Consider the following 27,711-nt stretch of genomic DNA (forward strand, 5'->3'; position numbering starts at 1 on the left):
ACACCAGGGGCTCACCCAAAAACCTTGGACCAGGGGCCCACCAAAGAACCATAGACCAGGGGCCCACTCTCAGTACTATTATTATTATTCTCTTCACTCAACCTCTATTCTCAGGGGCGATCCTGGCCCCTCCGCTGCCTGAGGCAGCAGCACTTGCTGCTGCCCCCCCTACCCCGGAAATTCGCTCTTAATGTACCAGGAGCAGCATTTTTGCGACAGCCTCAACTTGCCTCATTGGCGAAGCACCCCTGTCTATTCTCCTAGTTTCTATACTTTAAATACTTTAATCTATTATTCCATCTATTTAGCCTCTTTGTTCTCAAAGAAATAGGAAATGGCCTTGAAATAGGCCAAATCGGGACTTAGCCCACCCACCCTCCCTAGTGTTGACTGGAAATGATTAGTCCCTCTCCTGCCGAATAGGCACTGGAGTGGTGTCACTTTCAGTTTTGCAGTTCTGGGCAAAAAGGTAAGTTTAACTCTGTAGGGTTCTGGTTGGGTATCGGCTCTGGTATTGGGTGGCTGGTGTGGGTTGGGTTCAGGGTCAGTGGGTCCAGGTCTGGCACGGGTCCTTTTGATTGGACCCGCTCAGGACTCTTAAAGGGATACGCATCGTTTAATATTGCTGCTCCAGCAGAATTCTGCACTGAAATCCAATTCTCAAAAGAGCAAACTGATTTTTTTATATTCAATTTTGAAATCTGACATGGGGCTAAACATATTGTCAGTTTCCCAGCTGCCCCAGTCATGTGACTTGTGCCTGCACTTTAGGATGAAAATACTTTCTGGCAGGCTGTTATTTCTCCTACTTAATGTAACTGAATCAGCCTCTGGGGGAATTGGCTTTTACTATTGAGTGTTGTTTTTAGATCTACCAGGCAGCTGTTATCTTGTGTTAGGGAGCGGTTATCTGGTTACTTTCCCATTGTTCTGTTGTTAGGCTGCTTGGGGTGGAAAGGGAGGGGTGATAACACTCCAACTTGCAGTGCAGCAGTAAAGAGTGACTAAAGTTTATCAGAGCACAAGTCACGTGCCTGGGAGCAGCTGGGAAACTGACAATACGTCTAGCCCCATATCAGATTTCAAAATTGAATATAAAAAAATCTGTTTGCTCTTTTGAGAAATGTATTTCAGTGCAGAATTCTGCAGGAGCAGCACTATTAACTGATGCATTTTGAAAAAACATCTTTTCCCATGACAGTATCCCTTTAACCTAGGCAACAACTCGAAGGAAGGGGGTTTGTTTATTCAGGACTCATTATCTAAATTTAAGTGACTAACCAAAACCAACTGTCATGGAATACTGTTAGCAGAACACTAGTTGGTTGTGACAACTCAGAAAAAAGACTTGATCAAGTTAAATCACAATTTTTTGAAAATACTTAAAAGTCAAAAAATTGCTAAGCCGGCATCAAGTCCACTCTTTAACAGGTCACTGCTCATGCCCCCAGTCTGGTTTATTGGGGGAGTGGTAAGATAGACTCAGAACGAAGAGAACTGGAAGAGCAATAAGTAAAACATTTGTAAAGGTTAGAACACAGAACAATATCACACATTCATCTCTTCTTTTCATCTGACAAATACAGAAGGGAAAGAGCTTAAATCCTAACCTTTTAGAATAAGTTTATGGCATCAACTTTGCATGCAAAAAAAAACCCTTAGGTTGTCTCCCCATGCAAGCAGGCTTAATACAGGGTCAAGGGGATAATAAAAGAAACATAAAAGCAAAGGAAAATACATTTATTTGAATAACAACACGAGCAATGAAAGAAATCAAGCCATGTGTTTTTTATTCACTTTGCCCATTTGATTTAAAGGCATGAAGTGTGGCACACAATACAATTTTCTTGTCTCTTCAAAAGGACTTGTTTATAGTATAATACTTGAGTATTAGTCAGTAATATCATCCCATGGGATCACGTTGGTCATTGTATTTTATTATAACAGAGGTCTACTCCTGAGTAAACACATGGAGGCTTTGGAAAGTACTCACATAATCATATTCATGTGGACACAACTTCATTCGGCTTCCTGTAGAATTATTTCCTCAACTTTGAAATCGGAACCTCAAGCGACAAAGCCCCCAACATAATAAATGTAATCTTCAAACATGAAAATATCTCACGTGTAAAGGCGTGTTCTAAAGGCTTAAACACCGGACTGGATGGGATTATATCTATATGATTACACTCGTAAAGTTCAGTGTCCTAAGCTGTACCACTTCATCATTAAGGGGCAGATTTATCAAAGGTCCAAGTGAACATTTGAATTAGAAAAATTAAAATTTCTAGCTTTTTTTGAGTACTTTAACTAGGGAATAGTCCAAATTCGATTAAAATTCGAAAAAAATTTGAATTTTGAAATTTATCACGTAGGGGCAGATTTATCAAGGGTCGAGTTTCGAATTTGAAAAACTTTGAAATTCGAATTCAAAAAGACCAACCGAAATTAAATCATAGGTTTTTTTGGCCGAATAGGTCAGTTTTCAAATTGAAGTAATAGCACATTCGATAAGTACGGTTCGAAGTTTTTCCTTAGAAAATTAGTTTTTCCTTGAAAAAGTCCACCAATAGGTTCACAGAGGTCTCCCATAGGCTAAAACAGCAATTCGCAGGTTTTAGAAGACGAATGGTCAAAGTCGAATTTTTAAAGTGACAGTACATGATAAATTTAGATATTTGAATTTTCGATTCGATTTTTTCAAAATCAATTTGGATTATTTCCTAGTCGAAATACACAAAAATTAGCTTGAAATTCAAATTCTCACTTTGACCTGTAATAAACCTGCCTGTCTCTTTAAAAATTTGACTTCGACCATTCACCATCTAAAACCTACCGAATTGCTGTTTTAGCCTATGGGGTACCTCCTAAAACCTATTTGGAGTCAATTGGTGGACTTTGAAAAATAGAAGTTTTTTGGGGGGAAAACTTTGAATCGTATGATTCGAACGTGCTATTACTTCGATTTGAATGAAAACTGACCTAGTCGGGCAAAAAAAAACATCAATTTAATTTCGGTTGGTCTTTTTGAATTCGAATTTTGACGTTTTTCAAATTCGACCCTTAATAAATCTGGAGAGTAACAGTACAAGATGCTCTTAAATCTGGGGAAAAAATTATATTGACAGATTTATATGTAAATGTTCTTGGAACAGACTGACCCAAGTCTACAAAGTAAGTAAGGGGGTAAGCAATTCCCCATAGCACCCCTCAGATTCTGCTAGTGATATAGTAATATCCATATGATACAGATTAATTGCTTCTCCCTACAAATATAACTAGTGGGTGTGTGCAGTGGGCAGTCACCATGTTTTTTTACCCACAATGCCACATTGTTCAAGTATAATTACAGTCACCAAGAAGAGAAGCAACTGAAACATTTTGATGCATCTACATTGATTCTGCTGTTCTTGAACTTCAGTAGGAATCAGATTCAATGGAGTTGAAAAGGTTCTAAGTGTGAGTGTTGTGTGCTCCCTGTTCTTTTGGTTCAATTACAATTGATGCAGGCTGCTGTGGGAATCCTGGAGCTACCAGTGTTGGTGAGGAGACTTTCCTAAAATAGAAGAAAAACATAGAACAAAAGGAAGACCCAGATCCAGGAAGGACCATATTCAAGCCTCTAATTTCCAGCAACTCTAGCCTATGACAGCTTTAAAGGGGTGGTTCACCTTTAAGTTAAGTTTTAGTATGTTATATAATGGCTAATTCTAAGCAAATTTTCAATTGACCTTCATTATTTATTTTTTATAGTATCTGAATTATTTGCCTTTGTCTTCGGACTCTTTCCAGCTTTCAAATGGGGGTCACTGATCCCATGTAAAAAAAACAAATGCTCTGTAACCCTACAAATGTATTGTTTTTGCTACTTTTCATTCATTATCTTTCCACTCGGGCCCTCTCATTGTTTAGGCTCTTGCTCAAATCAATGCATGGTTACTTGGATAACTTGGAGCCTAGCAACCAGATGGCTGAAATTGCAAACTGGAGAGCTGCTGAATAAAAAGCTAAAAAAACTCAAATAATAAAAAAAAATGAAAAAAAATTCTACAACCTCTTTAAGATGCAAAGGGAAGATCTTACACTCAAATATTTCTACCTCTGTGAGAGAACTTTTTTTTTTATATGCATGGCATTAGAGGGTGGTTACTTCTTCACCGTCTCCACTCATTCTGGTTCATATACATCATTTTCACAGAGCCCGACTCATCTCTTTTTCTCTTCTCTTCTTCTCTTCTTCTTCTTTTCTCTTCTTCTCCTCTTCTTCTTCTTCTCCTCTTCTTCTTCTTCTTCTCCTCTTCTTCTTCTCCTCTTTTTCTTCTTCTCCTCTTTTTCTTCTTCTTCTCCTCTTCTTCTTCTTCTTCTCCTCTTCTTCTTCTTCTCTTCTTCTTCTTCTCCTTCTTCTCTTCTTCTTCTTCTTCTCTTCTTCGTCTTCTTCTTCTCCTCTTCTTCTTCTCCTCTTCTTCTAATTTCTTCTTTTTGTCTTCTATCCCAAAATGACAGTTCAAAAGGTTTTATTTTACTATTTTTACTAGACTATTAAAATTTAATTAATTTGTTCTATCAATGAGTTTTTTCTGTGGAGGTAACAGTACTGCTTAAAGAAACCTATAACCTTAAATGCAATTTTATTGGCGATGTTTTATATGGGGGAGGCATTGGTTTTGACTGCAATGGGAATTTGAAGACCCAGAATGCCGTCTACATCATATTACAGGTATTGTACCTCTTATCCAGAATGCTCAGGAACTGAGACACTCCGGATAGGATAACGGATCTCTGTAATTTGGATCGTCATACCTTAAGTCTACTAGAAATTATTTAAAGATAATAGGCTGGTTTTGCTTCCAATAAGGATTAATTCAATCTTAATTTGGATCAAGTACAACCTACTGTTTTATTATTGTAGAGAAAAAGGAAATCATTTTTAAATGTTTGGATTATTTAGATAAAATAGAGTCTATGGGAGACAGCCTTTCCGTAATGCGGGGCTTTCGGGATAACTGGTTTCCGTTTAATGGATCCTATACCTGTACATCTTAATTTCAAGGTGAACTGCCCAGTTAACTTAATTTATGTGAGTAATGATAGTAATAAAGTAATGTATATAAATAAATCCAGAAACTGAATTGAATGGAGCAGTGTGCTAATATAATCTTTGTATCATTTCTTTCAGCTGCAAGGTTCTTTGAAGAGGAGATTAGTTGTTTCGACGCCACAAAATAAGAGATTGAATGGTATATCCGACCATTCATTCCTTGATTTCAAGAAACAAAGAAACGAGCATCTTATAGCAGCACAAAACGAATATCATAACATTAATGGGCTTCACCCGGTCGGTACTAGAGATGCACAGATGGAGCTTTCAGGACCCAGAAGTAACAATAATACCAACAACAACAGCAACTGTAATTCCAATGATTTATTTGACTTTGCTTTTAAGGATATAAAAAAGGAACCAGGAGAAGCTGTGTCTTGTGGAAAGCATTTAGACGTTCCTCTTTCCCATGAAAATCAGATGAAATATGGAGAGGATTCAGGAGAGCAGTTTCTGGATCCTGAGCTCCAGGAATTATTTAATGAGCTTGCATATATATCGGTGCCACCCATGAGTGATACTGAATTGCAGAACATGATAAATATCACTATAAAGCAAGACGAACCTTTCCACATTGATCTAGGCCACCAAAATCAGCAGACTACATCTTCACCCATGCCTTTAGACAAAGTTGTTATAAAAAGTGAATATTCACCTGGCCTAGAACCTGCCTGTGTTGCTTCTCCTCAGATGAGGCCTTCTTCTACAGGATCAGCCTTTCCAATGTCTAGTGCTACCTTGGCATCTTCACCAAATACTAAAGCATCCCAAAACCCATCACAGACACAGGTTTCTGGTACAAACCGATTGCACAGCTGGCAGGAGTTATCTCATGCACAACATCTAAAGCAAATAGCAGCTAACAGACAAAATAATATCATTCACCAACATCAGCCAAACCAGCCCTCAAGCTGGCCAAACATGTCACCAACTGGATTGTCACCAAGGCCTTTTGGAGATGTGAAAGTTCCAAGCCCATTTCGACATCAACAGTTAAGTTCTCATAGTCCCTCCACAAGCAACTTACCTGTAAACGGGGCTCAGTCCAAAATGATGAGCGGCTATCTCTATAAGCATAATGCATGTTCCCAGAATAATGTCAACGAATTAGTAAAAACACAGGATACCAAGTGTGCAGTCAATGCCACCCATTCTACTCCACAAGAACAAATTCAAAGCAACATTAAGCCTTCGTTTCATTTCAACCAAGATCAGTCCAACCAACAAATGTCTTCTGTAGTGAACAATCCAAACAAATCCGTGTTACAATACCCTCAACAGAAGCAACAGGCATCTACATCGAAACAACACCATGAACAACCCAAACAGGTACAAAATGTTTCCAACCAGCAACTGTCAAGGCCAACTACATTTCAGCAGAAGATGACATTTCCAAAACTACAGCAAAACCAGCCAATCTCTGGTCTTCACTATTCATCTGTTCACCCACAACAGGTACAGTAAGTTATTATCACTTCTTCCTGTCATATCTTGCATGCATCAAACTGATAAGAGAAATAATGTTTATTCTCTGACATTGCGTTTGTGTTATTGTTTGAGGTCCTTTCTTAATATATTCAGGGCTTGCAAAGGTACTTTGTCCAAGATCTATACTAGTTAGGTCTTTGAATTAAGTACTCTTGGACATCAAAGGTGAACACTGGGCATGTTATGGCCTCTAGAACTACTTTGGCCGACTTCACTTGCGAGGCTCACTTTCAATTCTGTTGAGGTCTGAATGGAATACTTGCCATCCATGCATGGCTTATCACTAAAGATTCATACTACAGTGGGGAGTCCAATAGATTTTTTTACATATCTCCATTGGCACATTAGTATTTGCAGATGTCTGTATTCCCAATTGTAATTTCAGTGGCAGTGAGTCAAACTGGTGAGAACTGAATGTTAAATTATGTGTGGCCTTGGTGGAAAACAAGGTTTTGAACCCACGCTCAAGGCCAATCAAATCAGCATACAAGTTTAGGTACAACAACCTTGTCTACGTCTTCTGATGCTTCGCTTTGTTTCTTATGTTGGATTTTCAGTCTGGTGCCAGGAGCAGAGTTAAGTTTTAGTGCAGGTTCCCAATGAGCACTTGAGGTCATACTCTTGCACCCTATAGCATGCTAGCCTGGGGAAACACAGAAAACCCCATAAATATCACCTGGCACACCTGGGACCTGTTATCCAGAATGCTCGGGACCTGGGGTCTTCCGGATAATGAATCTTTCTGTAATTTGGATCTTCATACCTTAAGTCTACTAGAAAATCCTTTGAATAACATTGAATAATTCCAATAGGCTGGTTTTGCCACTAATAAGGATTAATTATATCTTAAGGGGCCATACACAGGGGCAGATTAAAGCTGCCGATATCAGACCAATTCGGCATCTTATTTGCCTGTGTGGGGGCTCTCGACGGGTTCCCCCGGTTGATATCAGGCCAAAAATCGGCCAGATATCAATCGGGCAAGTTTGATTTTTTTCTTCGATCCAGGACTGCATCGGCTAGTTGAGGCGGTCCTGCAAGCCGTCTGCGCCCATTCACAGCATTGTAATCTAATCATTCGGGTTAAGATCCGCTCGTTTGGGGAAATGTTTTTTTAAAATTTGGATTATTAATTAAATGGAGTCTATGGGAGGCGGCCATTCCGTAATTCAGAGCTTTCTGGAAACCGGGTTTACAGATAACGGATCCCATACCTGTAGTAGAAAACGGCTATTTACATTCTGTGCCTATATGTCTTGGAGTTGCTTTCCCTTTAAGCATTCATTTTTGTGCTGCTTTCCTCCATTATATAAACATGCATTTGTTTTTTTCTTGGAAAGATTTTTGGTGGCTTTAAGAAAATCTGCTCAGCTTAATAAAACCATCCTTCAAATGGACCATAGACCAACATTTCTCTAACTTTATTTTATGTCATGCGCTTGTATAGAGGGAAACATGGTACAGATGTCTGCCCTGAGAAAGCTGTGACCCCTTCAAAAAACATTATGATCCCCTTGGAGGTCCTGACCCTCAGCTCAGTAATCGCTGCCTTGAACAATATATATGCTTTGCCATACTAAGCTGTCTCCTATTCCAGCACATAGAGTATAAGCATAAATGCATGCTGTACAAGAAACATTCTTATTTTTAAAAGATAAATTATGCAAATTTGCCGCGTATTTTATAATAAACATATTTTATGTTTATGTTCACTCTATAAACCCTTTTATTGTGCAGTACAGTGGAATGTCGGCCTTTTATAAATAAATGCTATTAATAATAATGTGGTTAATTCCTAATACTTGTGACCATTCCCTAATATATGCATTTCAAAAAGAACCACTGATTTTATTTTATTACTTAAAGGTTTCCTACCGAGATTTCCAATTGGAAAGGTGGCAATGCCCCAAATGGTAGGGGCTTACAAAAAAACTTGTTGGGGTTGATAATAGGCTTTTCATTGAATGTGGCGTTAAGTTATTATGCATAGAGCATCTGCATATTTGTGTTTATTTATATAAGTATTTATAAAAAAATACACTTCATTGTAGAATCTAGGACCGTAACGGATTAGCGGTTTGTTGGTGACATTTCCATGAAATAATGTGATAAAGCATTTATATATTTTATAGGAATAATGTAACCCCTACTGCAAATGATTAGGATAATAGAAGTTCTGTGACCATATAAAGGCACAAGGCTGCAGGCTGAGTTATACAGGGAACTCTGAGTATCACTCGTGTATTATAAGGGATAATGTACCCCCTACTGTAAATGATAAGGATATTAGAAGTCACCGAGGGATTGTTCTGTGACCATATAAAGGCACAAGGCTGCAGGCTGAGTTATACAGGGAACTCCAAGTATCACTCATGTATTATAAGGGATAATGTACCCCCTACTGTAAATGATAAGGATATTAGAAGTCACTGAGGGATTGTTCTGTGACCATAAAAAGGTACAAGGCTGCAGGCTGAGTTATACAGGTCAGAATACACTGAAATTACTGATATCCTCATATTATACAACAAGGGTCCATTATTTTTTATAATACACAAGTTTCAGTAAGTCACGTGACAAATGACATCACTAAGCATCACATACAACATACATTTATAACTAGTGATGAGCAAATCTCTCCCGTTTTACTTGTACAAAAAAAATTCACATGCATTGGAGACAATGGCCATTTTTTTTCTCTCGCCTAAACTGCATCGGGGTCAATTGCCATTTTTTCATGGCAAAATCTTGTCACAGTTTCACAAAAAAAAAGACATTTATTTAAGTTACATAAACATAAATATATAGCTTAAAGGATATTCATGGTTCTCGTGTATTAGAATAACTTTCCCGCAAAGCGCCATTCAGTGCCATGTGTGTAAGGACCTCAAAATGTTTATTGTTTCCTAAATCAGTGACTGCTTAGTCCTAAACAAAAGGTTTATTTTTACATATCTTGCTATTGTGCCAAGACATGACCTTGTGAAATCCGCAGCTCAGATTGGTAAAAGGAACTTAAATAAATATTCTTGTGCAGCTCAGGGTTTTTGTAGGCCTTGCTATCAGTCATGCTGGAGAACAGATTGGGAGAGAAGTGAAAGCAGTTCATGGCCATTCTAATTGACATAGCACATTGGAATGTGGGAAACATTTATTATGATTGACATTGGGTTTTCCCATGCCTATAAATAAGCAGTATCAAAGAGAGAGAGGCAAGAAACTAGGGATGTACCAAATCCAGTAATTGGGATTTGGGCCAAATCCCCAAATCCTTCATGAAATATTCAGACGAATAACCCGCGCCCCTAATTTGCATATGCAAATTTGTATTCAGTTCCGCCTGGCACAAGGATTCGGCCCAGTCCTGCTGAAATCCTGGATTCGGTGCATCCCTGCAAAAAACGTAACCTAGATTTGGGGGTCTCCAGATATATACAGGCTTGTGATCCCTTATCCAGAAAACTGATAGCTAGAGAGTTCCAAGTAAAACTGACTCCATAGAGTCCATTATAAGCAAATAATTGACATTTTAACACTTATTTAGTACAGGTATGGGATCCGTTATCCAGAAACCTGTTATCTCGAAAGCTCCGAACTTCAGAAAGGCTGAAGTTCGGACTCCATTTTTTTAAAAATGATTTCCTTTTTCTCTGTAACAATAAAACAGTAGCTTGTACTTGATCCCAACTAAGATATAATTAATCCTTATTGGAAGCAAAACCAGCCTATTGGCTTGATTAAATGTTTCCATGATATTCTAGAAGGCTTAAGGTATCAAGATCCAAATTACGGAAAGATCCATTATCCAGAAAGCACCAGGTCCCGAGCATTCTGGATAACAGGTCCCATAACTTTAAAAATAAGACAGCAGGGGTCATAAACCACCCGGAAAAGTACAAAAAAAAAGGAAAAAACACTTCCTTTAGTGCAAAAAAAAATCTTTTAAATTACATTTTAAACGTTTAGGCTTACTTTCCCTGAGTAAATTCTGAATGATTCTCATTTTCTGACAATTTCCTTTTGGTCTGGAATAAATGAAACAGAACCTTATACACGAAGCTTGAACCGATTCTTGTTGGTGGCAAAAGAAAGCAGTTTGTGAATTTCTCATTGTTTCCCTTTAATGTGGCAGCCCTGTGTGTAATTAGATTGTACGTCCTTCTTGGAGAGCTGTATATATTATAATCTGTTTAAGCCTTGACATTCTGTTTGCAGGTTTTCTACATGAACAAGAATGTTGCTATTTTTGGAACTAAAACGTGCTATATATATATGTATTTATTTTAGCCTTCAATGTGTTGAGAAGCTAATTTTGGTCTTGCCAGGCTTTTCGGTGAGCAGTTGCTTAAGGAAACAATTATTTAGATACGATAGATCCTTATGCACCAAACTATGGGTGGAGGTTGGAGCAGGAGAAGAGGACCTTCAGTGGTCCTTCAAGGGGACTTTGCTTCTTGGAAGTTGGAAAGAAAACATGTTGCTTCCTGTACCTCGAAACTGCAAGACTGATGGGCTCATGAAGTGTCTACTGGGCATGAAACGTGTAGGGCCTATAAAGATATCTATATTTAATAAGAAATATTGCTTTTCCTTTTATATCTGTGGCTCTGTGTATTTGCCCACTTCTCTCTGTCTTATTAAGCACATTTCTCACAGTGTGACCTTATGTATGCAGTTAAAAACTGCCAGTCCGATGAGAATGTAGCACACGCTTGAGTGTATTATAGTGTATGACCAGGACTATGTCTGCTTGTCTGCTTGTATTGTGCCACTGACCCGCATGTACTTGCATATCTCCCAACATTTTGGAAATCAAAAGAGGGACAAAAAAGTTACCGAAATTTTTTTGACCATGCCCATTTTTGTGGCCAAATATTCGGCAGGTTATGAAAGTTTGAACATATTTCTGTGGGTTTTTTTTCAGTTATTACAGTTTTGCTAAAGAAGGTGAATTGCCCCTTAAGTTGTGAGTCTTACTTTTTCCAAGGGACCTGTTATCTTATATTGTTGCAATTACTTATTTACCCAGGCTGTTCTGGGCTCTCTGCCAAAAGCCAATTAAGTTAGAAATGTTGTTTCTTTTTCTGGCTGTCAAAAGAGGGACGGTCCCTCTAAAAACGGGAGAGTTGCGAGGTATTTAAAACTTGAGCAACTCTCAATACCTTGGATGCTCCTGTGTAGCAAAGGATCCAGCCACAGAAAGGGTTTCTTGCAGCAAAATAACTGTTTGATTAACAGGAACAAGGTCATAGAAATATTCACAGTCCCTTTAGGCATGGCAAAGTTAGATACAGGAATCACAATCTCTCTCAGGGGTAACATAAATAGTGAATAAATTACTACGCTCCTGGGCAATTCATTCCTGAGATTAAAGTGCTGCTCATAGGGATCCTTAGCCTGAGGTCTTGTACCTTGGCACCCTACCTGGTCCTCAACTCACCCACTGGTGTCCCTGAGCTAGTGGTTCACATACCACGGGGTCCTAACCCTACTATTTCTTCTTGTTGGAGCAAAAGCTGCTCACTAAGTTCCCTGAGCCTGCCTATTGCTCCTAGAGCAACCATGTCTTGACCACTGTAACCCTGAGCCTGTAACAACCTCTCAGAGAAGTGAGGTCCCAGGAAAGACCCTGAGCACATGGGGCTATACCCCTTTATGCTTTTAAATGCTGCCATCTACTGGGCAAACCTTGATATATTATGGACCCAGGAAAAGGGACATAGCTCTCTGAGTTATCAAAGAATCACCAGGATCACTTTAGGTGGCCAAATACAAGAGAGAGACTGCCTGAGAAGACCATACCTAAATCTCAGGGTCCCCACAAGAAAATATGACAGTTGTATCTGGTAGTGCTAATGTTTTAAAGGTCCTGCCTGCAAGAAAATGTGATTCAACTTTTTGTTTTTGTCACAATGTTTTCATTCCTCTTCTTTGTAGTTAATATTGAATGCACAGCCCTACTATATTCATACTTGTTTGGTTATTTAAACTCATTAGTTGCTAAAGAAAAACAAAAACTAAAGACCAAAGTGACCCCCTTGGAAATGGGTCCTGGGAAGAGAATCTGTGACTAGTCATGTCTAGATAATAAAAATAATTCTGACATAGTGCTAATACAATCCAGTTGATTCCATGCAAGAGCTGAGCAGATTCTATTGAATATTATTTTTCCATGAAGAGTTTCCCTTTTAGATTTTGATGGACTGTAGACATTTGGCAAGATTCCCAATGAGTCCCTTGTATTAATGCGCACTAGCAAATGTACTACAGGTTACAGTGCGCTTTGTGTGTTCCGTGTTCGGGTCAACTATTTGTTTACAACTTATCTAGTGGCCCCTGAGGAGCGAGCTCGGGGAAGATAGGTGGAGTGATGGGGCCATTCCTGGGGGATAAATTAGGACCCTTTTAGAGGTTAATTTGGTTGGGAATTATGGTTATGGTACCTCTCAGCTATAGTTCCAGGGAGCAGAGTATGGGAGCTTTTAAAGTGTGATTAAAGTATAGGGGCAGAGTGTCTTACATTGTAGAGCCGTTTTCTCCAACCAGTGGCTCATGAGCAACATGTTTCTTACCAACTCCTTGGATGCTGCTCCCAGTGGCCTCAAAGTAGGAGCTTATTTTTGAATTCCAGGCTTGGAGGCAAGTTTTGGTTGCATAAAAAACAGATGTCCTGCCAAACAGAGCCTCCTGTAGGCTGTCAGACCACATAGGGACTATCAAAAACTTGTTTGCACCTCTTAGGAACATTTTTCATGCTTGTGCTACTCCCCATCACATTTTAAAGGGGACCCGTCACCCAAAACAATTATTCAAAATCCTATTTTATCACATTAGTCAAGCAAAATGAACTTTAATTACATTGTATAAATTATTTGAATCTTGTTTCCTTCAGTCTGGGAATTCAAAATGATAGCAAACAGGCAACAGCCATTTTGTGGACACTGTTATTAAGACAAGTCTTGTATCATCTCAGAATCATGTTTGTGCACCAGAATGGGGGACCCAATGTCCATCCCCATGTCCTGGTTACACAATTAAACGGTTAAGAGAACGGGGGAATGTGGGGAAAGCAGTGACATCTGGGAAGTGCTGAATGGAAAGTGAAAGTAATTGTCTGCCCCGCCTCTATGCCCATGGCACTCTAAGCACTTTGTTTTCCGAAGTCACCCAAAATTTCCTTCGGAAAACAAATCGCTCTGAGTGCCATTCCGCCGGCGCTTTACATTCTAGCCGGCGGGAGGCAGTTAGGGGAGATTAGTGGTACAGGTGGTACATAGTTTAATAAAAGGGATATCCAGGGGAACTTTGGTTTTCATAGTGGAGAGAAGGCTGAGAAGACATCTGTTGGATCTCAAGGCGAAAACAGATAAAGAGGTTTTAAAGGGTTTGTTCACCTTTAAATTTAATTTTAGTATGGTGTAGAGAGTGATATTCAGGGACAATTTGCAATTGGTTTTCTTTTTGTTTTTTATTTATGGTTTTTGAGTTATTTAGGTTTTTTTAATCAGCAGCTCTCTAGTTTGTAATTTCAGCAATCTGGTTGCTAGGGTTCAAATTACCCTGGCAACCAGGTACTGATTTGAATAAGACTGGGATATAAATAGGAGAGGGTCTGAATGGAAAGCTGAGCAATAAAAAGTAGCAATGACAATACATTATAGCATTAGAGCATTTTTTAGATGGGGTCAGTGACCCCCCTTCGAAAGCTGGAAAGAGTCAGAAGAAGAATGCAAATAATTCCAAAACAATAAAGCATAAATAACGAAGATCATTTGACAAGTTGCTTAGAATTTGTCCCTGGGTATGTTCCTAAAATAGGGTCTGTTCTTTTGAAACAGACCCTATTTTAGGAACATAACCAGGGACAAATTTCAATATTTGTTATAAAAAGAGTCTAGCCATTGTTCAGTGGTGGAATAAATAATGTGGGGACTATGGGGCAAATTCACTAAAGGACGAAGCGCCTAACGCTAGCTTTAATACGCTAGCATAGGGCATTTTCATTAATTCGCGATTCACTAACGGACACTGGCATAAATTCGCTAGTGTTACTTCGCACCATAACGCCTGGCGAATTCACGCAACGGACGTAACTACGCAAATTCACTGACGCGCGCATTATACTGAACGCTACCTTTTACGCCAGACTTCCTTCGCCACCTCAGACCAGGCGAAGCGCAATAGAGTAGATGGGGGTTGCTTCAAAAAAAGGTAAAACATTTTCTAAGTCCCAAAAAACACTGGCATTTTTTCTCTTTTTATGGGTGATAGGCTGAAAAAGATTGAAAATTTTTTTAGGGCTACCCTCCTTCTCCCCTACATTTCCTAACTCATGGCACCTTAACTATACAGTGGGCACATGTGTAGGGCAAAATATAAATTTTATTTGCTGTTTTGAAGGTTTCCCAGGCTTGTGTAGTGATGCTACATATACCTCCATTGTAAATTCAATTTGGCGCCGTATGCAAAGTAAGCATCGCTATCGTAACTTCGCTTTGCTTGGCGAATTAACGCTAGCGCAACTTCGCAACCTTACACTTCCCCTGAACGCAACTTCGGATTTTAATGAATTTGCGTAGCGCTGGCGAATATATGCCTGGCGAAGTGCGGCGAAGAGGACACTGGCGCAACTACAAATCCTAGTGAATTTGCCCCAAGATGCAGTGGCATCTCACAAATGAAAGCCAATGAAGCCAGTTTTTAGACAGGGTTCAGAGCTCTACTGGTAGACACAAGTGGTTAGTACAGGTATAGGATTCCTTATCCGGAAACCCGATATCCAGAAAGCTCCGAATTACGGAATGGCTGTCTCCCATAGACTCCATTTTATCCAAATAATCCAAATTTTTAAAAATGATTACCCTTTTTTCTGTAATAATAAAACAGTACCTTGTACTTGATCCCAACTAAGATATAATTAATCCTTATTGGAAGCAAAACCAGCCTATTGGATTTATTTAATGTTTACATGAATTTCTAGTAGACTTAAGACCCCTTATCTGGAAAACCCCAGGTCCTGAGCATTCTGAATAACAGGTCCCATACCTGTATATGGCTCCCTATGGGCATGGGGTGTTTTGTGTTGTGTAAAAAGTTCCAAAATGAATGGAAAATTGTGCAACATTCCATCAAAATAATTAATAGTCAATGGGAGGTCAAAATGACATTGCAGATCAAGCATAGCAGATACATTAGAAGCTAATTTCCTCTATGCTACAACTGTTCCTCATAGAAAAGAATCCTACTGTCTAGATATCCTTTCTCCCAGTTGGTCAGACCAAGAATTCTCCAAATCAGGTTAACTGAAAACCTCCTTCCACTAATTAAGCACTGTAGTGAATGCAGCAGTCTTTCCAAAACGCGGAGAAGCAGCAGATGTGGAAGGCAAGGGGCCGATTAATGATTTCTGCTGGGAATGTTCTTTCCGATGAAACCGACCACATGGGGAAATTCTAGCTCGACTTGCAGAAAATGTTTGCCATTGGTGAAACCATGTGTTCCACCATGAAACTGTACAGGATGAAAACATTTGCTCATCCCGAGTGTATATTATTAAAAGAATGGATGAAAGAGAAATGATGGATTAAAATATGTGCTAGTGCTTAACACAGATATTATGATTTATTTTTCAAGGAAAAGTCAGGAAAGTATAAATGGAACTTTTAGGGTCTGAAAGCCCCTAAGGTCACAGGTGTGGTTCCTAAAACCCACAGTGTTGGATTAGGGCAGTGATCCCCAACCAGCAGCTCGTGAGTAACATGTTGCTCTCCAACCTCTTGGATGTTACTCTCGGTGTCCTCAAACCAGGTGCTTATTTTTGAATTCCAGACTTGGAAGCATGTTTTAATTGCATAAAAACTAAGCATATTGCCAAGTAGAGCCTCCTGTAGGCTGCCAGTCAGTCCACATAGGGGCTACCAAATAGCCAATTACAGCCCTTATTTGGCACTCCAAGGGAATTTTTCATGCTTGTGTTGCTCCCCAACTCTTTTTACATTTGAATGTGGCTCAATGGTATAAAAGGTTGTGGACCCCTGGATTATGGTGTCTGAGGACCACTGGGGCAGCAACCTTGGGTGCCCCCACCCCAGTAGAGTCCTCCATCCATCGACACACCTCCTCTTCCTCCACCACCCACACCGACTCAGTCAGTGTGGTCCACCAGGTTTTTTCCCGGTGTCCCACCAGTCCAGTCCGACCATTGTGTTTCTAGTTTCAAAGTTTGCCTATATGTGTTCCAGACAATAATAAACACTTTTTTTATTTAGCCTTTTTAGGTTAGTACGTTAAACCAGAGCTGAAAAATTTGTAGCACCATTTATTTGCAGCAACTTAGTTTGGTTTAAGTCATTGAGGAGCCAAGCCCAATAAGCAGTTTTGCAGGGTATGTATATGTGTGTATATATATATATATATATATATATATATATATATATATATATATATATATATATATATATATATACATATATATATATATATATATATATATATATATATATATGTATGTATGTATGTATATATATATATATATATATATATATATATATATATATAATATCAAAACAGGGGGGTTGTGGGAGCACTCTAAAGGCTTTAAAGTATATATATATATATATAAGTATAATAAATGCTATTACATATGTACCCAAAACAGGGGTTATTTTGTTACAAAGTTATGATCATAAAATTGATAAGCCACCATACCACGTCAAGGTAAACCCCGAATGGCGGTCCCTAACTTGTTTTATATTTTATGTGCATTTTAGCATTACCTGTAATCAATGTCCATTGAATGCTGTTTTTTCACTGAGGGCTCAACAGACATTGATTACAGGTAATGCTAAAATGCACATAAAATATAAAACAAGTTAGGGACCGCCATTCGGGGTTTACCTTGACGTGGTATGGTGGCTTATCAATTTTATGATCATAACTTTGTAACAAAATAACCCCTGTTTGGGTACATATGCAATAGCATTTATTATACTTATATATATACTTTAAAGCCTTTAGAGTGCTCCCACAACCCCCCTGTTTTGATATTATATATATAGATATAGATATATATATAGATATAGATATATACCAAGCAAGAGAAGGATCCGCACTCTCAGGTCTTAGATACTGAATAAAAAGTTTTATTAAAACAAGATTCGCATGTTTTAATAAAACTTTTTATTCAGTATCTAAGACCTGAGAGTGCGGATCCTTCTCTTGCTTGGTATATATCTATATTTTGATACTGCACCCAGGCGACTCAAACCTCTTATCGAGAGTGCTGGCTACCTCGTGGACTATATATATATATATATATATATATATCCATCAAACCGTAGCGTGGCGATTGTGGAGCTCACCCGGCATTGCGTCTGCTTGTGATTGCTGCTCTCGCGAGAACCCGGTCCCTTCTCTACGGTTCAAACAGCACAATATCTCACTCGCTTCTGAGCACTGAACAGGACAGAGGAGTCATTCTAATATCGAATAGGCTTTATTAAAGCACACATATTAATAGTAATGTTAGAGCAGTGGGTGTGCAAACTAACGCGTTTTGTGCCTGTACACTCGCCACTTCCTCAGAGTTGATACATACAAATATATATATACTGTATATGATGTGCTCCTCTGCAAAATGTTTTTAACCTGCTTTGGGATATCTGACTAAACTGAAATGTCTACACAGCTTTAGCAATGGGCAGAGCTTGGCTTCTTGTTGAATGTTTTGCTCTACAGGATTGTTGAAGGTCAAAGCCCGGGGGGGGGGGGCTGGGGGAATTGCAGCTGCCGCCAGCCCATATTGCTTCACTAACACAGACATTTGAGTTTATAAGAGCACATCTGGAATGAATTGATGCACAGCGTAAGAACATGCTTTTGTGCAGAATGGATAGGTTCCTCAGAAAGCATTGCCGGTGGATAATGTAGAATTAGGGAGGCTTAGCCTCCTCAAATACGGACCCACTGCTATATATTCATTCAAGTTCTTCAATAGAAAACTTTTGTTGATAGCCAGCCCAAACATATCTTTTCCCTCCTCCCCTGTCTGAAAGTTTGGGTACTGGGGCATTATTTTGACTGTTTTTAAACATCTGACGCATACTTTGTATTTGTTTTAGATTTTAAAGAAACACCTTATGCATTCGATAGTCAAAGTACTGTCTCTTTAAAAATCCTTCGAATTCAAGTTAAACCTACTGAATTGCATTATAAGCCTATGGGACCTTCTACAAGCACTTTCTAAGTTTTTGGCATCGAATAAAAATCCTTCGATCGATCGCTGAAAGTCGTTCGATTCGAACGATTTAATTGGTCGATCAAACGATTTTTATTAGATCGATCGAATGCTTATTTTAGCGCGAAATCGTTCGAATTCAATATTCGAATTCGAAGGATTTCAATTCAATGGTCGAATTCGAGGGTTTTAACCCCTCGAAATTCGACCCTTGATAAATCTGCCCCATTATGTTCTTCAGCTTGGTGGCATATACCATAATATCCAGTGGGAGGTTCTCTTCAGCCTTGCGGCACACTGAATTAGACATCATTTTATTCAACCTGTCTGCCTGAACCATAATATCCAATTATATCTTAGTCTTGGTGGCCTCAACCATAATATCCAATGGGAAGTGCTCTTTTGGCCTTGTAGCATAAACCATATATTATATATAATGGGAAAGATTTCTGAGGCTCGTGGCACAAACCATTATATTCAATAGGAAGGGTTCTTCAGGCTGGCGACATACTCCATTACATTCCGTAGGAAGTGGTGGCATAAACCATTATATGCATTGAGACATACTCCTCATTTTGGTGGCATACACTCAAAGATAAAAACACGTTTTTAGCTTTTAAGAGATGTCTGTTGAAAATTCATATTCTGGATTGAAAAGACAGGTATGGGACCTGTTATCCAGAATGCTCGGGACCTGGGGCTTTCCGGATAATGTATCGTTCTGTAATTTAGATCTTCATACCTTAAAGGGATACTGTCATGGGAAAAAAATTTTTTTTCAAAATGAATCAGTTAATAGTGCTGCTCCAGCAGAATTCTGCACTGAAATCCATTTCTCAAAAGAGCGAACAGATTTTTTTATATTCAATTTTGAAATCTGACATGGGGCTAGACATTTTGTCAATTTCCCAGCTGCCCCTGGTCATGTGACTTGACCCTGGTCATGTGACATGTAATGGAGTATGTCGCCAGCCTGAAGAACCCTTCCTATTGAATATAATGGTTTGTGCCACGAGCCTCAGAAATCTTTCCCATTATATATAATATATGGTTTATGCTACAAGGCCAAAAGAGCACTTCCCATTGGATATTATGGTTGAGGCCACCAAGACTAAGATATAATTGGATATTATGGTTCAGGCAGACAGGTTGAATTTTTTTTCCCATGACAGTATCCCTTTAAATCTACCAAAAAATCATGTAAACATTAAATAAAACCAACTGGCTGGTGTTGCTTCCAATAAGGATTAATTTATATCTTAGTTGGGATCAAGTACAAGGTACTGTTTCATTATTAAAGCGAAAAAGGAAATCATTTTTAAAAATTTGAATTATTTGGATTAAATGGAGCCTATGGGAGATGGCCTTTTCGTAATTCGTAGCTTTCTGGGTAATGGGTTTATGGATAATGGATCCCATATCTGTATACGGTATATTTAGACATTTTGGAGTCAAGTAAAATTATCAGCACCTTAATTTTTACCACTTCAGGTCTTTACCAGGAACATCAAACTTGATGTTGTTGGACTGTTGGAACATACTTTGTTTTTAGAGATAAGCCGGTTTTAGCACAGGGCATTAGTCCTGGGAGGGTAAAAAAATTAGGGATGCACCGAATCCACTTTTTTGGATTCGGCCAAACCCCCGAATCCCTCGCGAAAGATTCGACCGAACCGAATCCGAACCCTAATTTGCATATGCAAATTAGGGCTGGGAAGGGAAACACATTTTCTATTTCCTTGTTTTCTGACAAAAAGTCACACAATTTCCTTCCCGCCCCTAATTTGCATATGCAAATTAGGATTCGGATTCGGTTCGGCCAGGCAGAAGGATTCGGCCAAATCCGAATCCTGCTGAAAAAGGCCGCATCCTGGCCGAATCCTGGATTCGGTGCATCCCTAAAAAAAATTTGGATGAAAACTAAAGGGACATTACGGTTATTAGACTGATGGATATTTTAAAATATACAGTCCAACCTGCAGCTTATTAACCAATTTATCCTCCCACCACTTTTAACAGGACTGTGGTGTATGAAGGTGAAACCAGGCTGCTGAAAACTGAAACCAAATGAAACCCAACATTATTTACGCTGCCATTATTTACACTAGACCATGGGACTGGGGCAAACTTGGCTCATCAATAAAAAACATCTAGGTTGCAAAGAGCTGACAGTAGAATAGAAGCCACCCATGTCCATGAGCAGATTAAGGTCCTTCATTTACCCTAGGCCAAAAGCTAGTGTTAAATTGCTTTAAGGCAAGGTCACATGTGGTGTAAATATACACGAAATGAAGCCCTGTTGAAAATAACGGAATAGGCAAAATAGCAATTCCCGCAGGGCGTCTGTGAGCCAACATCCACCACGCAATGGCAGTATTGGCGGTTTTTAGCAAAAACGCCAATACCCCAAGGATACTTCATATTATTGAACCCTATGGGATCCGCAGGTTTGGAACCTCACTTACAATATGCTGCGTAATTTAAATATGGCGCCAAACTCTCGCAAGATGGTTTATGCGTCTACGTATTTAAGGCGTTGTATGCTGGTGCCATAATTATTTTGCGTATTGATGATCATCAGTATGGCTACATTTTGCATCTAAATTTTTTTTTTTTTTTTCACAAAAGTTTGCTAAAATTCTTCCGAGTGGAATTGTGGGGATTGGGAAAAAACAGAAATGCATGTTGGGAAAAGAAAACTACAGGCTGAAAAGCGCATATTATCGGGAGTGTGTGGTTTCATTGGCGTATTTACACTCGTTTTTTTAAAAATGCCACGTGTGACCTTGCCCTTAGCCTCAAAGTCTTGTGGCTAAAGTAGAAATGAAAAAATGATGGAAGCTTATCAAGACATCTAATCTCATTATTCTGAATAGGGTTTAATTTGGGTGCACTTTATTTGGTATTCACATACTTTCTGTATATGCTTTTCTGTATATGCTTGGAGAATTGACTGTGACTTTCTCAGGCTCCATTTCCATGTTCCCTGCACAACGCTTGCCAATTTTCTACAGTTTGTTTCCAGGTGGAAAATGTAAGAAGGCTTCAGAGAGGAGCTGCTGATTGTAGCGTCAGGCATCCAGAAGTAACAGACTCCATGCTGTGAATTCCCCTCTCTGTCCTGCCATGTTTACAGAGCATGAACAACTCCACTCACCTTTCCTTCTCCATCTCACAAAACATCATTCATTCGATTGTGCCCGGTGTACTGAACTGGGCTCCATCTGGTGACCATACCCCGGGCAGCTCAAGGCGTAGTCACATCCAGCCAAACACCGACCCTCTTCACTGAGCTCTGATATTGCCAATCGGTACATTTATTTGAAAAATAAAATCTGCTAAAGTCAGTAGAAGTTTCCGAGCTGTAGTAATCTGTTTGTTTTAAGGAGAAAGAACTCCTGACGAAGCTTAAAGGATAAGTAAACCTTTAAAATAAGTGAATGTAAAATTGACAAGGGGGCTATTCTAAGCACATTTGCAATGTACATTCATTATTTATTGTTTTTTCATTCCAAGATATTAAGGGATACATGTACTGTTAATATGAATGAATTGTGTTACAACAGCACCACCTGCTGGTCATTTTCCCACCAGTCTGACCACCAAGTAGTCAAGGAAGTTGTCAGGAGAAAGAAAGAGACTGCTCTGATGTTCTTCTGCATAGGAAAGATTTGAGAAAGGTTTCTTGTTTTTTTTCCCTAAGAAATAAGCACATCAGAGCAGCCTCTTTCTTTCTCCTGACAACTTCCTTGACTACTTGGTGGTCAGACTGGTGGGAAACTGACCAGCAGGTGGCGCTGTTGTAACAAAATTCATTCATATTAACAGTACATGTATCCCTTAATATCTTGCAAGAAAAACAGAATAAATAATGAATGTACATTACAAAAGTCCTTAGAATAGCCCCCTCGTCAATTTTACATTCACTTATTTTAAAGGTTTACTTATCCTTTAAAACACTTAAATTTTTAGGTGTCACTGTTTCTTTAACATAAACATGAACTTACTGCACCACAGGCCTAATTAAACAAATGATTTATGCTTTCAAAGTTGGCCACAGGGGGTCACCATCTTGTAAATTTGTTAAACATCTTTGCAAGACTAAGACCACGCACATGCTCAGTGTGGTCTGGGCTTCAGTTGGTAGTTTAAGCTTAGGGATCATCATAAATTATCAAAACAGCACAAGTCAAATAATATCTGCCAGAAGCTGATACAGCAAGACTGATTAATAATCAGAATATGCAGACTGCACTGGGTCTGCGGATACAAATCTCTACTCAGTTGCCGGCTGCTTTATAGGGAAACAAACAAAGCTGCTCGAGGTCAGGGAAGTAAGGTGGGGGGGCTCCCCCTGCTGTTTGAAAGTTTGATTGTTTCCCTGCAGAGCAGTTAGAGACCGTCTGAAGTTTTCTATCTGCAGCTGTACGAGCAAGTAAAATGAAGGGGGAATTTCACTGCATACAGTCAGGTTTCTTATAAACACAGTACACATTTTTTAATTTTAGTATATTGAAGATAGATATCTTTTACATTAAAGAAAGTAAAAATGGGATTTTATTTTTTTGCCTTTACAGTCCTGAGCAGCCATGTGTCCATTTTGTTAGTCCCCTTACCTGAACAGGAGGAAGGGTAAAGTGGAACCTAGACAGGTCAGGTCTAGTAAGGATAGGTTACTCATCTTAAAAGGTCACTCTAGGTAGGAGTATATATCTATAGCTAGGCTATTTAGCTGAGCAGTCTAAGGCTCCAACGAGGAGTGGGAGTAAGATCCCAGGTACTAATTGCCCAGAGTATTGACTAAGTGTACAGACTTAGGGATGTAGGGATTCCCCCGGGTTCCACTTACAAAAAAGGCTGAAAGCTGGGTGTACCTTCATTCCTGCTGTGTATGTTCTCTTCCCTACAGGCACTGATACTGACCATGCTTGTGAGTATATGCCTATCCACTGTTCTGTATGCTCCTGCTTGATCTTTATGTGCACTCCTGTGTGGATCACTCTGTTCAATAAACACGTTCTCTGGTTTATTCACAATAATCACCGGCACCCAATTATTGTGCACCGCACACATTTACAGTACTACACCCTGCCTCCAAAGCGTTGTGAGGGCTAAACCCCTGAGATTTAAGATCTCAAAGTATTGGGGTAAAGCTCATAGGTACAAGTGCAATACTAGGAATCACTGGCACCTTCAGGACAATGGCAGCTCAGGGTTCCCTTGCATCAGTATCTGCACTTGAGCGATTCATCAGAACACACTGGGTGGGAATTGTGTTCTCTGACCCCCTATTTTGCTTCTAATTTCTGCAAAGCTTTATGTATAATTGTGCTGTAAGAATTCTAATATGGGCAAAATAAATAAACAAAGATTCCGAAATTCTGCTTTTATTTTATGTTGACTTTGAAGTGGGTCAAAGGGCAAAAGGCTGCTTTTCACCAGGATTCCCAGTATCTGTCAGGCCCAGTCTGAGTGCCCCACCAGCTCCAGGTTTAACAAGGACTCCTCGGACTAATAAGATCCTAAATAATCCAGATAAACGTGAGCAAAACAAATCCGCATTGTGTAGGTGTTTCCTTCACATCTGCGCTGAAAGGAAATGAGCATAAGATATGAGACACTCTGCCATGGAGTTGGGAAGTTAGAGTTTTTCTTCATGGGAATGGGATCCATTGCCAACATAAGATGCCTAAGATTTCCCTAGGGGCCAATTTCTTTCGTTGGAAAGAGGGAGGAGGAATAAGTGTGAGAAGCCCAGGCGAGGCAGACATAAAGCTGGGGAGCTGTATGAGTGTGTGTATGGGTGTGTGTGTGTGTATGGTTGTGTGTATGGGTGTGGGTGTGTGTGTGTATGGGTGTGTGTATGAGTGTGTGTGTGTGTGTATGAGTGTGTGTGTGTATGAGTGTGTTAGTATGTGTGTGTATGGGTGTGTGTGTGTGTGTATCAGTATATGGGGGTGTGTATGTGTGTGTGTATGAGTATGTGTGTATATGGGTGTGTGTGTGTGTATGAGTGTGTGTATGGGTGTGTGTGTATGAGTATATGGGGGGGTGTATGTGTGTGTGTACGAGTATGTGTGTGTATGTGTGTATGAGTATGTGTGTGTGTATGGTTGTGTGTGAGTGTGTGTGTGTGTGTACGAGTATATGGGGGGGTGTATGTGTGTGTGTGTATGAGTGTGTGTGTATGAGTATGTGTGTGTGTATGAGTGTGTGTGTGTGTGTGTGTGTGTATGAGTATGTGTGTGTATTAGTGTGTGTATGAGTGAGTGTGTATGAGTGTGTGTGTGTGTATGAGTGAGTGTGTATGAGTGTGTGTGTGTATGAGTGAGTATCAGCAGCAGGACGTATAGAGCAATGGGAATGGGCTCTTATTAAAAGGCATGTGGAATTTATTTACTCAAAACTGTGTTATACTCGGTTAAACTCTACCACTCCCTCAGCACAGCTGTATGGAAACATAATTCACTGTATCAATAGGAAGATTACATTTACCCTAATCCCAATCACCCTTATGCTCTTGGGGGGTTTATCCTTAACTGGAGGTAAAGTATGAGAAAGAGTTTTCTGTAACATTCATAAAATATTTCATTTATATTATATTCCAGCAATTTCACATTTTATGGTTTCCATATAATAATAATGTCCAGTGTGATACAGTGTCGCACAATTTATATATTTGTATATTCAACTGATCTATCTCAAACTGTCAGCCCTGCCCCCTGAGGAGCCCAGATCAATGCGCTGCTGCTGCTACTTTGGGTTTACATAAGAACATATCAAGCAGCCCTGAAATGAGTATTTCCATAGTCTATGGCACTCAACTGGTAGATGCTTGACAAAGGGGTGTGTCCCCGAAACGTTGCACAACTGCATTAATAAAATTGCAAGCACTTGCCCTGCTAAAGCAATTCTTGTGTGCCGGTGAGTTTCTTCATACTCAACTGATAGAGCCTTGAAGTCATTGGTGATCATCTATAAACAGTGGGCAGTAACCCATAGCAGCCAGTGGGCTCTGAGCAGCTGTTGAGAAGCTAAGCTTAGGGCTCGTCACTAATTATCCAGCAGAAAATGAGCTTCCCTGGCTGTAATATAAGCTGATGCTACAGGTTTGCTGATTATTAAATTCTGATGCTAATTGCACTGGTTTCTGTGCTGCCATGTAGTAATTATCTGTATTAATTACTAATCAGCCTTATATTGTGACATTTCTATTCTATGTGTACTGTATATTGTGAGTGGGTCCCTAAGCTCAGTAAGTGACAGCAGCACAGAGCATGTGCAGTGAATCAGCAGAAAAGAAGATGGGGAGCTACTGGGGCATCTTTGGAGACACAGATCTTTACTGCTAAAGGGCTGTGGTTGCCTTGGGCTGGTACAGAAGCACAAAATATAATGTACAACATTTCGAGCTACTTCTTTAGTTAGGCTTTAGTTCTCTTTTAAAACAACTTGACTTGATGATGTGACATGGGAAAGTGATACATTTTTCCATCAGGATTTTGCTAATTTGTATACCTCTCAACTGTCCTGTTTTCTGCGGGACAGTCCAGATTTTGACAGCTCATCCCGAAGTCACGGATTTATATAAAAATGTCCCGAGTTTCTCTTTGATCCCCTGCACTGACGCCAGAAAAAGATACAAAGTTTCTGAAACTTAATTAAAATAAGAGGCTTTTTGGCAGAGCGCCCAGAACACTCAGCGCCTGCACTTAGATACTTTTGTAACAATTTTAGATAAGCATGTCACTTGGGAGAACTGAGACTAACAGCCTAAAGAGTTTCATTAGCAAAACACATAAAACATCGCCCTAAAACTCCCAGAAATGTGTTCAAACTTTCATAACCTGCCAAAAATATGGGGGCGTGGTCTAGGGTTGCCACCTTTCCATATGGCTGAGACCAGGCAGGGGGCAGGACCGTAACATCGGTGGGCGGACCATGCTATAGATGGGAGTGGCTGTGACATCAGGGGGCAGGGCTATGATGCGGCGATTTGCCGATAGCCATGTCACTCAAGGGAATCCTGCACGGTTTTCCTTATTTGGAAAACCGGGCAGAAAGTTTTGACCCGAGCAACCCTACCAAAAACCGGGCTGTCCCTAGTGTGGTCACAAAATTTAATTTCAAGCTATTTTTTTATGTACTTCCACTAGGGAATAGTCCAAATTCTATTTGAATTAGAAAAAAAAACGGTGGACTTTGAAAAATCAAATTTTTGTAGAAAAAACTTTGAATCTAATTTGATCGAAAAAGATGTTACTTCGATTTGTACTATTTGATTTCGGATGAAAACCTACTATTCACCTGCAAAAAAAGTCTTTTGTTTTTTTTTTATAAATTTCGGTTGGTCTGTTTTTATCGAAATTCGACCCTTGATAAATCTGCCCCTATGTGTGCCCCTTCTATACTCAACAATAAAAATGGCATCTTGTGCAATGCTCAGTTGTCCTCATACAACATGACTTGGATCCACTGAGCGTAAATATGATATCCAGCGACATTCCTCACATTATCAAAATATGTGTTTTTTATGTTCCCCCTGGCATTTTCCAAACAGTGATTGTGTTCCCCTTAGCTGACCTTGTGTGTTTTTGCCTTGAAATATCTCTACCCACGCTGGAGCTCAGTTTTACATGCCTTTGGCATTTACCCAACACTATTCTCTCCAGTTTCCTCCCTTTTTGCAGTGAAAAAACAAATAGGGATGCACAGAATCCACTATTTTAGATTCGGCCGAACCCCTGAATCCTTCGAGAAAGATTTTGTGACAAAAAGTCAGTTTGGCCGGACAGAAGGATTCGGGTGAATCCGAATCCAGCTGAAAAAGACCGAATCCCGAACCGAATCCTGGATTCAGCCCTAAACACAAACGACCACGCCATATAAC

General features: G+C 39.5%; 1 protein-coding gene across 1 annotated transcript in view; it reads left to right on the forward strand.

Moving 5' to 3' along the window:
- Positions 1 to 27,711, forward strand: part of maml2.S (mastermind like transcriptional coactivator 2 S homeolog) — a 123,260-nt gene that overhangs the window by 67,870 nt on the left and 27,679 nt on the right. The window contains exon 3 of the mRNA XM_018250344.2: positions 5,177 to 6,553. Coding sequence (XP_018105833.1) covers positions 5,177 to 6,553 — 1,377 coding nt within the window. The remainder of the gene's footprint in view (positions 1 to 5,176; positions 6,554 to 27,711) is intronic.

This window comes from Xenopus laevis, chromosome 2S (assembly GCF_017654675.1).
Source record: "Xenopus laevis strain J_2021 chromosome 2S, Xenopus_laevis_v10.1, whole genome shotgun sequence".
In the NCBI taxonomy this organism is placed as follows: Eukaryota; Metazoa; Chordata; class Amphibia; order Anura; family Pipidae; genus Xenopus; species Xenopus laevis.